The sequence below is a fragment of the Sapajus apella genome, unplaced genomic scaffold (assembly GCF_009761245.1).
Source record: "Sapajus apella isolate SASKATOON/1434 unplaced genomic scaffold, GSC_monkey_1.0 scaffold2231, whole genome shotgun sequence".
NCBI classification, from domain to species: domain Eukaryota; kingdom Metazoa; phylum Chordata; class Mammalia; order Primates; family Cebidae; genus Sapajus; species Sapajus apella.
The window spans coordinates 1-10,466 of NW_022439157.1; the positions used below are offsets into that span (position 1 = coordinate 1).

General features: G+C 62.0%; 1 protein-coding gene across 1 annotated transcript; it reads right to left on the minus strand.

Moving 5' to 3' along the window:
- Positions 1-2,400: 2,400 nt before the first annotated feature.
- On the minus strand, positions 2,401-9,826 carry LOC116547161 (protein CBFA2T3). The gene is made up of 4 exons (XM_032273201.1): positions 9,037-9,826; positions 8,527-8,595; positions 6,596-6,786; positions 2,401-4,556 (listed from the first exon to the last, which is right to left on the minus strand). Exons 1-4 carry the CDS (start codon positions 9,218-9,220, stop codon positions 4,257-4,259), a joined length of 744 nt encoding a protein of 247 aa, XP_032129092.1. The 5' UTR covers positions 9,221-9,826; the 3' UTR covers positions 2,401-4,256.
- Positions 9,827-10,466: the final 640 nt, after the last annotated feature.

The window sequence follows — 10,466 nt, forward strand, 5'->3', positions numbered from 1 at the left end:
GCTGGGACGGATGGGCGCTGGGACGGATGGGGGCTGGGACGGATGGGGTTTGGGACCGACGGGGCTGGGATGGACGGGGCTGGGATGGACGGGGCATGGGTCGGATGGGGGTTGGGATGGATGGGGCTGGGGTGGATGGGGGATGGGATGGATGGGGTTTGGGATGGATGGGGGCGGATCTGGGTCAGGCTTTGCTGTCAACTTGCGGAACTATTTGGAAACACAGGCAAACAGGAGACCTTTAGGCCCATCTTGATCCCTGTGGCTGTGTGGTTTGGGTGGGCTCCCCACGCCCACTGGGACATCTTGGGTCTCTGTAGCCTGTCCCCACCTGGCTGGGCCTCATGGGCCCTCCTGGGAGGCTGGCCCCTCCTCACCCCTGGCCAGGTCCTAGGGTGGCCCTGGCAGGCAGAGGGGCTTGGGGGTGAGCCACCCCCTCCCAACATCCACTCTTCAAGCACGGTGGGAGATGCTGGTCTCTGCCCCCGTCAGGTCAGAGGACAGGCTGGAAGGAGCCCTCCAGGTGCACGGCCAGAGCACAGAGCCGGGCTGTGTGGGAGAATTCCTCCCAGCGGAAGATGTCCTGGGTCCAAGGCTGGTGGGGACCCGGAGCAGTGAGGGGAGTGGTGTGAGAGGCTGAGGGTCACGCATCTTGGGCCTCTTTCAAAAGCGAGGGCCCGGAGGCCACGTCGGTTCCTGCAGCCCATCAGGCCATCCTGCAGGTGGGCCTTGGGGCTGGGAGTCCCTCACCGCACGGCTGCCCTGTCTGGGTTGTGGCTCAGGACGGGAGAGGTAGCTGCCGTTTGGTTTGGGTTTGGGAAGGAAGCTCTGAAGAGCGTTTGACTTGCTGTGGTCCTGTCTTGACAGTGGCTGGCAGGGAGGACAGCCTGGGGCCGCACCTCTGGCCAGCAGTCTGTGAGTTTGTGGAGGTGGCAGCTGGGCAGTGGGCAGAGACGGGGTGGCTCTCCCCAGTCCAGGTGTGGTCCTTGCCCTGACCCTCTGGTCCAGACCCCACGCTCCCTGGCGAGAGAGAGGCAGATGCAAACTGAAGGCTGGAACCATGGGCACAGGCGTTCACGGCCACCAGGGGACCACCTCTAATGCAAAAACGCTGCCGTCCCCATCCCCTCTCCAAAGCTGTGGATTCCATTTGGTTTGCTGTGAGGTCTTGGCCGCTAGAGCCTAGGCACATGAGCCACAGAAAGACCGGCTCCCGAAGCATCGCAGGGGCAGGAGCTGCCTCGCTTCCTGTGACCCGGCCAACACCCGCCCAGGGTTCCCTGACACGGTGCACCCAGGACATCCCCCCTTGTCTCCGGCCTCAGTTTCCCAATCCCTCGCTGCCATCCTGATTCTGTGTGGCCCTCAGCTGCAGGGCGACATCTGCTTGGCCTGTGGCCAGGTCCTCACACCAGGTTTCAGCACCCGTGGCAGGGGTGGGGCGCACAGTGGGGTTACTCAGGGCAGACACATTCACCATTGGCTCGAGGACCAACCCTTTCCCCAGAGCTGGGGTGGGAAGGCCTGTCCCACCCTCAGCCTTGTGGTCTGGCTCCTGGAGGCCACTGGCCTGATGCAGACAGCTGGTGAGCACGCCACTGTCCCCGGTACACCTGTGTGTCCCCAAAGAAGGACCCAGGGATGGGAGGGAAACAGAGGAGGCCTTCACCCACAAGGCAACCTGCTGTGTCTCCTCCACAGCCTGCCCCAGGGACCTGAGTCATCAGGGAAGCTGCCCATGGGTCCCGATGCCTGGGGTTCGGCACCCCACAAAGACCACCCATTCACCCACACAGACTTAGACCACACAACCTTAGAGGGCCTGACTCAGTTTACCCCCAGCACAGAGCCTATTTCCTGTCTCCTGGAGCCTCTGATCACCACGGCCAACTGCCCTGCCCACCAGTGCGGGGGAGGGATGAGGAGAGTCCCAGGACGCACCCCTCTGAAGGAGGCAGGTCCCCTTCGTGGCCTTGGGCGCGTCCGATGCCACCGCTGAGTGAATTCAGCACTGGAGAATGGCAGCCGGGGAGGGAGAAGAGGCTGCTGCTCTTCCGCCACTTAACAAAGAGCCCAAATCCCAGACCAGCCCTTGCTTCTGTGACACCCGGCAAAGCAGACCCCTGGGAGCTTGATGGGACTGTCACTGTGGTCTGGAGGTGGCGCCGGGACTGGGGCACTGTCCGGAGGACAGAATCGACCTATCTTGACTTTCAAAATGAGGTTTCTGTTGTCAGGCTTGGTTCCAGACGTCACCTGGCTGGTGGTGACCCAACAGGCTCCTTCCTTACGACGCTCAAGGAAAGAATCTTTACAACCCTGCAAGACCCAGCAGCAGACAAGCCACCCCTCCCCACGGGGCCACGGGTCAGGTTTCCTTGAAAATCTATTTGCTACACCTTGCAAACTCCCACAGTTTCTCTTTATTTGGCAAACATCTCTTCTTTATTATCATCATGAATATCATTTGGACCTCTGCAAAGACTATATACATTCACATTAACGTACACCCTTGGCTTCGGGCCTCTCTCGGGCCATTCGCGCCGGTTCAGTAGCTGGGTCGCTCCCATATTGCACTGAGTTCTGAGAGCCGCGCGCAGAGAGCCAGGCCGGGGCCGTGCCCGCTGTCTGTCCTTGTACTCGGTACAAGCGTGCATTTCCTTATCCCTTTATTTCCTCCTTGAAATCACTGAGGGAGTTGAGAGGAGGGGCAGGAGGGTGGGCAGGGCTGGCGCGTGGGAGGGAGAGAGTCCGACAGAAACGTCACCGAGACGCACCCCAGGGCTGAGGCGAACGCATCTGAGGGCGGCTGGCAGGGGCACCAGGGCTGTGTCACAGTCAGGGTCTTCCCTGGGAGGAGGCGGAGGGCTGCTTCTGTTTGTAGTTTTTTTGTTTTTTTTTTTCTGCAAAAGTTTGGAAGAAAGGGGAGTAGCTGCAGAGAGACATGGGTTGGGCGACGGGGCTGGGAGATGGCGGAGGCCGAGGAGGAAGGGCTGGCCGAGGAGAGGCGACCCCGGGGGCCCTGCTGTCTCCACACGCCGGAAGAGCAGTCAACAACCCAAAGACTGTCTCAGTTTTGTTTCGGAATTATGCCCTCTGGGAAGAAAATGTTAGCACTTTTTTTTCACAAGTGGAGAAAAGAAATATGAAAAGCCACAGGAGGCGTGAGGACACACGGCGTGTCCTTCCCAACACGCCTGAGACACAGGCCACGGCGCCCACACACGGATCGCACCCACGGCGGACGCACCAGTGCCCACGCGGAAGGAAACAGACGTCGCTTCTCACTGGGCGCAAACCTTCCACATCCTGATACCCCAACACCCCACAAACAAAACCAAAACAGAGAAAAGACCCACATCCAAACAAACCCAAGAGCAAGGAAAGCTGTGGGAGAAATACTTTGGCAGTGACAAACAGATTTTGGATTTTGATGTCTCCTGTTTGCGTTTTTGGATTCCTTTGGAGCAGAGGTGTGTCCGGTATCCTTGGCTGGCTAGCTAGCAAGGTAGTTCACAAGTATGCTTCCTTTGCTTTTATAAAAAACTTTTTGGATTTTTACTTAAAGCCAAAGAGTTTAACATTACAGGAAAAAAAAATCTGAAACCAATAATCCTTCTTGAGTCAGAAACTGAAATCTTTCCTTCCGTCTTCCGGGGTCTGCCTCAGGCCCCTGGGGGAGGGGACCGGCTGGCCACAGATCTCCGGCTGTAAAATCACAGTTTTCTTTCTCCCTTTTCGATCAGGAGAGGGAGAACCCCCACAGTTCGCTTTGTCCATTTCTGAGTAGCTCTTTTGCCAACAAATAAAACCCCCCAAAATTCTTTGCTGAAAATGTAAGCCACCAATAAGAATTTGTCATTGAAGAGAAAGTGTGTGATAGTCACAGAGGGGAGAGGAGAGAGGAGATGGTGGGGGGACGGAGAAAGAGACAGGCGGGCAGAGCCAACGCCCCTGTGGCATCGCTCTGCCATCTAAAGCTCAGTCGAGGCTTCTGAGGACGCTTGAGGAGAGAGGCCGCCAGGAGGTCTGTGCGCGGAATCATCAGGCAGCTGAGGCAGGGGCACTGGATGCGGTTCTGTTGGTTCCGTGTCTCCTTTTGGAGAGGGGCAGTAGCAGCACTGACTCTAATTGGTCGGCTCCCCGGGGCCGGGCAGGGCGCAGCGTCTGGCGGGCCGGGCATCAGGCATCCGGAGGGCCCAGAGCTGGGTGGGGTCGGCAGGGTACTGTGTCCAGCAGGTCGGGGGCCAGTCGGGTCAGCGGGGCACGGCGTCCAGCGGGCCAGGCAGGCTGGGGGAGCCGGGGCGAGAAGGCCCCGCAGAGCCGGCTTCGCTGGGGCTGGCAGCACCCACGGGCAGGGAGGGGCCCAGGCCGTTGGTGGTGTCGGGAGGTCCGGGCACTGGGTCGGCCACCACGGCCGCAGGGCCCTGCAGGCTCTGGCCGCACACATGGTGGTGCTTCTCCCAGTCCCGGTGCTGGCAGAAGGACCCGCAGTAGCGCGCCGCGTTGCAGCCGCTGCACGTCTCGCTGGCCTTCCGCCCACAGTTCCAGCAGCTCTGCGTGGGGGCAGAGGGGCCCGTCAGGGCTGGGTCAGGTCACACGAATCCCCAGCACAGGCCCCGACCAAGCCACTCAGAGCCAGCTGTGTCTCACTAGGTGAGAAGAGAGAAGCTCCGAAGCCCACGGCCCTCGGCCGCTCCCCGGACACAGCCACTCACCAGGCCATCTGGGGGACAGTGTCAACTCACGCTCCAGCCCACCCAGACAGGTGTGCGCTGTGCTGACTGGGCCACGGCCCCTGCCTCACCTCCAGGAAGCCCTCCTGAGCTCACCAGGAAACTGAAGGACACGGCCCTGGCCCCACAGAACTGAGGCTACTGAGACCTCACCGTCCACCTCTGCTGCACACCGCCAGCGCCCCAACCCCTGCTGCATGACCCCCTCCGACCTCTCCGCCACTGCGGCCCCCACCGCCGCCTGTCTCCCTCCTCACCTCTGCTGCACTCCTGCCTCTGCCCCCACCCACCATCTCTGCTGCACACCCCCCTCTGACACCCCCACCCCTGGTGTACCCCACCACTTCCACCCCCACCCTGTGGTGGGCTCTGCTCCCTTCCTGTAGGGTGAGCTGCGCCCCGAGCATGGCTGTGAGCACAGGGGTCAGGGATGCCACGCGAGGCCTGGGCATGTTTCTTCCCGGGGCCCAGCTGGAGCTCTCACACAGACAGTTGGGCTGTAGGACAGGAAGCCCAAACCTGCCCCAGGGGAGAAGCCCAGGTCCCTGTTTGGCCTCCAAAGCCTCTGCTACCACCTCCCACACCACCTCGCCCACGCTGCCACAGCCGCGCAGCCTCCCTGCAGACCCCGCACCTCCAGGCACGGTCCCCGCCCCTGGCCCTGGTCCCTGCCGGTCCCTCTGCTGGGCCTGCTGCCCTGATGCCCACACGGCCAGCTTCATCCTCTGCCCCGATGCCTGCGACGCCAGCTTCATTCATCCCAGCCTCTGCTCCGGGGTCACCGGCCATGAGGCCTCCACGTCCCGCTCCCCACACCCCCACTCCTGAAACTGCACGCCTCACTTCTGCATGTGCTGTTTCTTTCTCTCTGTGCCCACTCAAGTGCCAGCTCTGTGAGCATTTTGCCTGTTCTGTTCTAGCTTCTTCCCAGCTGAGAGCATGTGTGGAAAGGGCTGGTGCAGAGACGCCTGAATTGATGTGCTCCATCTCCTGCCACCGCAGGGCTGGCCCAGGCACAGACACACACAGGGGCTTTGGACAAAGAACGGCTGTCTCAAGGGATACTCTGGGGCTCCCCTGGAAAGGGTCCCTCGCTCTCCCTTCTTCCTGGACTAGGCAGAGAAGAGTCACAGAGGGTCCTCTGCTCCTGCCTCCCCCCCGGACGCATAGGCACAAGCAGGGTGACTCTCAGGCCTGCCTTGGGCACCGGGAGGAAGCTGCGTGCCTTGGAGGCCATGTGGGCCCTCACAGATCTCCCGGATCCTGCTGCTCTCACAGGGGTTTCAGGCCAGGCACGGTGGCCTTCACTTGTCATCCCAGCACTTTGGGAGGCCGAGGCAGGTGGGTCACCTGAGGTCAGGAGTTTGAGACCAGCCTGGCCAACATGACGAAATCTCATTTCTACCAAAAATACAAAAACTAGCCAGGCATAGGGGTGGGCGCCTATAGTTCCAGCTATTTGGGAGGCTGAGTCAGGAGAATCACTTGAACCCAGGAGGCGGAGGTTGTGAGCTGAGATCGCGCCACTGCACTCCAGCCTGGGCGACAGAGCGGGGCTCCGTCTCAGCTTCAGTCAACCTGGGCTTGCGTCCTGGCCCCACCCCTTCCCAAGGTCGTGACCTCAGACAAACCGGAACCCTCCTGAGCCCTCAGTTTCTGCATCTATAGAAGGGGGACACCCACAGGATGCCTCACCAGGCCATGTGGGGTCTCTGTGCTGATGAACACCGCAGGGGAAGGGATGGTGGGCGTGACGATGACACAGAGGCTCAGAATGCTCACGCGGGTGGCATGGGGGTGGCACGGGGCGCACGGGAGCCGAGGCAGGGGCGGGTGCCAACGTGGCCGGATGGCCCTACCTCGCTGGAGTCCTCCTGCTGGTTGACCACTGTCAGCGCGTCCTCAGAGGCCTGCCGCTTGGCCTCGGCCAGGGCCCGCTCCATCTTGGCGCGCTCCGTGGTGATGAGCTCGTGCGCTTTGCGCTCCGCGTCCGATACGGCTTTCTGCAGCTCTGACATCGCCTGGCGCTTCACCTCATTCACCGCCTCTTCTGCAAGGACACGGGCAGGGATGGTGGTCACACAGGCCATCCCAGATGGGTGTCTGGGGTTCCTACACCCACAACCTGGGGGCCGTGACCTGACATCACCGTGTGCAGCTGGACACACAGAGCATGTGGTGCACACAGGCACACGCTGATGGCTTTATGTCTGTACAGACACAAGTGCATGCAGACGAACGTGGGCATCCCAGGCACGCCTGTGCAAGCTGGGTCCCCTGGCCAGCACACGGAGGCTTTTCTAAGCTCATGCTCTACTGCAGCGGCTCCCCAGGTGCTGAGCCCCTGCAGGGCCGTGGCCAGGCCCACCCCAGAGTCTGGCGTAGCTGTGGGCGTGCCTGGGACCTGTATTCTTCACGAGAGCCGGGGGGGCGGCTGCGGCTGCACCAAGAGCCGCACCCAAAACACATGGACAAGTCTGCCTTCACCTCCGGCCCCACCCAGCAGCAGCAAGGAGGCCCCGAGTCCAGGGCTCTGTGCCGTCACCCCAGAGCCTGCTCTGCTTTCCTCACCACACCTGCCATCCTTTACCCTGGCTGGCTTCAGAAGACCACACTCCCTGACCTCGTTGTTTGATCCTGATCTAAGGCGGGGCGCACAGAGCAGCCCCACGGAGCACCGCCGCCCAGCTGGGGAGGCTGGGTTTCAATTCCACCACTGAAAGAGCCCCTCGGGCCAGCTGGAGACCCCGGTACCACTGCCCAGCCCTGCCCACGCCCAGTGTCCACTCTGGACTGTGCCCTCCAATGTCATGAATGACACCCCCTCCCTCTCCCAGGAATCTTGCTAAATGGCCCCCAAGGCCTCCCAGGCCTACCTCAGTTTACCCAGATTGCTGTTCCTACAGCAGGGTGACGGACTCGACTGGGAAGTGGCCACAGGGGCAGGAGTGGGACGGACAGGAGTGGGACTAGCAGGACCCCGCTGAAGGGGTCAAGACAGCTCCATGAGCCTCCCTGTCCCGGTGTTTGGACACGGGGCTGTGTGGAGCTGCTGGCAGGGCTGGCTGGGGCCCTCTGACCGGGCAGTGGCCAACAGACCCTGGCCTGAGATCACTGCCCAGAAGTCAGCAGATGCCCTACAAGGCTCCGCCATGGGGCTGGACGGAGTTGGGGCAGGCCGGGCAAGTGAGGACCCCTTCCTGCCATACAGGCTGGGGGTCCAGACCTGTCCTCACCCACCAGCCTTGCTCCTGGCAGCCCTGGAGTCTGCAACCTTACCCCCAACTCCAGGCTGGGACCCTCCACTCCCTCCATGCCAAGATTCTCCTCCCCCATCCTCAACCCACACAATGAGCCCAGCTGAATGCCAAAACCCACCTGTGCCCCACCTCCTCTCTCCACTACCGGCCTCCTCTGGCTGTCCACAGATCTGGCTCTGCCCCAGCCCCTCCCCCCACAGCGCTGCCCAGCGCTCAGCTCCACGTCTGCCTGTGCCCTGCCCCCCTTCTGCGTGGACTCGGGCCCCAGGCTCCGGGTGTGTCTGCTTCTGCATGCCCCCCACTGTATTCTGCTGGGCGGCTGCCCGTCCGTTTCCTGGTAGCTGCAGGTAGCAGCCGTCCCGCTCTGACTGTGAATCTACTCTGACCCCTCAGCGAGCCACAGAGCGGAAGGCATAAAACCCTGTTAGTCCAAGCCCCCAGATGGAGACAGGAGCGCCTCACAGCCGTGCTGGGGGTGTCTGGGGCCCTGGCCTCCCCCAACGCTGCTTCCCCAGGCCGTTCCTACTCACCCGCCTTCCTCCAGATGTCCTCAGGCATGTAACCGGTGAGGGTCCTCGGCAGGAACTCCCGGGGGATGTCTGAAACGGGCCAGCGTCACACAGGATGGGCCACGTAGCTGCCCTCCACGATGGGGTCCTGCCCACCCCAGCTGGGCCTGAGTGCAGGGCGAGTGTGTGTGCCTCTCTGGGGGAGGGCCCAGGGCAGTGCTTGGGTGTGGGGGCGTGAGAACTGTGGCCGCTGGACTCGGCTGGGAGCCGTGTGCGTTCTAGGCCTCTCCTGGTTTCTGCATCATCAAGTCGGAGGAGCAAAGACCCTCAGGGCCTCCCCACTCTGATCCTCTGGCCCACTGGATGCCCTGAGCTCCAGGCCTCCCAGGAGACCGAGCGGTGTGTTTGTACGAAGTGAAAAACGTGCCTCTTTCTCACGTGAACCTGTTTTGTTGCCTGTGGTCTGACTGCACTGCCTGCCTGGCACAGCTCTTCCAGGTGTCAGCCCTGCCAGAGGCGCCCCCCACACACCTGGCTGAGCCCCTTCGGGGCCGGCAGAGCTGCTGCGGGGCCGGGCGCTGGCGGGAGTGGGGCCCTTCTTCACGCCCTCTGCATCGCTGTAGCGCCGCGCCCAGTGGTTGAGCTCCTCTCGGTCCGCCTCCTGACACCGGCGTAGCACTGTGAGCGAGCGCCGCGTCTTCTCCACCATGTCCATGATGCAGTTCAGGAGCTGGGGCGAGCGAGCGGGCAGCCTTCAGCACCTCGGGGAGCCAGGGTGCACCAGACACTCCCTGTGCTGCCCGCCGGGCTAGGCCACAGACAGGAGGGGTGCCCAGCCAGCCCACTATCCATGAGGGCGAGGGGGTGAAGCTCGCCTCCGCTGCTTGGGAAGACGGTCCCTGGCCTGGGACTGCCCAGCGCCTGTGCGTACCACACTCACACGGGACACGTGCTCAGATGCACGCAGGAGTTTGGGATTCTCCTTTTTAACCCCCTGAGGTGGGCTCTGCCTCAGAGACCTGGCTTTCTGTTTGGGCCCCCCTTCTGTTCCGGCGACCCCTCCAGGGACAGGCTGCAGGATGGGGTGGGTGGGTTCTGAGGAACCAGTTCAGGGGCCATCCCTGCACGTGTCCTGCCTCGAGGCCCCAGAACTGCTTTTCCCCAAACTTCTTTCGAGATTCAGGATACACTCTGGGAAGAGCCAGTGAGCAGACAGCAGGTAGACAAAAGGCGAGGCTACCATTTTGGTCATGCAGTTTCATGAATCTTTCTCCGTTTCTCACGATGCCCTGCACCGGCCTGGGCCAACAGGGGGGCAGCCGTGGTGGGGGAGCTCAGGTAACGACGTGCAGGCCACACAGGCAGGCACTGAGCCCAGGGGCACCCGCTGGTGTAGCTGTGCAGGCAAGGCTGTGTGTGGGTGTGCCTTTGTGTGCGTGTGGCTGTGTGCAGGAGTATGGCTCTGTGCGTGTCTGTGTGTACATGAATGTGGCTGTGTTCCTGGGTGTGGCTGTGCATGGGCGTGGCTGTGTGCCTGAGTGTGGTTGTGTGCCTGAGTGTCACTGTGTACATGAGTGTGGTTGTGTGTGTGGGTGCAGCTGTGTGCGTGGGTATGGCTGTGTACGTGAGTGTGGCTGTGTGCGTGAGTGTGGCTGTGTGGGTGGGTGTGGCTGTGTGCATGAGTGTGACTGCATTAGTGTGACTGCATGTGACTGTGCGTGAGTGTGGCTGTGTGCGTGGGTGTGGCTGTGTGCGTGAGTGTGGCTGTGCGCGTGGGTATGGCCGTGCGCGTGGGTATGGCCGTGTGCGTGAGTGTGGCCGTGTGCGTGGGTGTGGCCGTGTGCGTGGGTGTGGCTGTGTGCGTGAGTGTGGCTGTGTGCGTGAGTGTAGCTGTGTGAGTGTGGCTGTGTGCGTGAGTGTGGCTGTGTGAGTGGGGCTGTGTGGGTGGGTGCGGCTGTGTG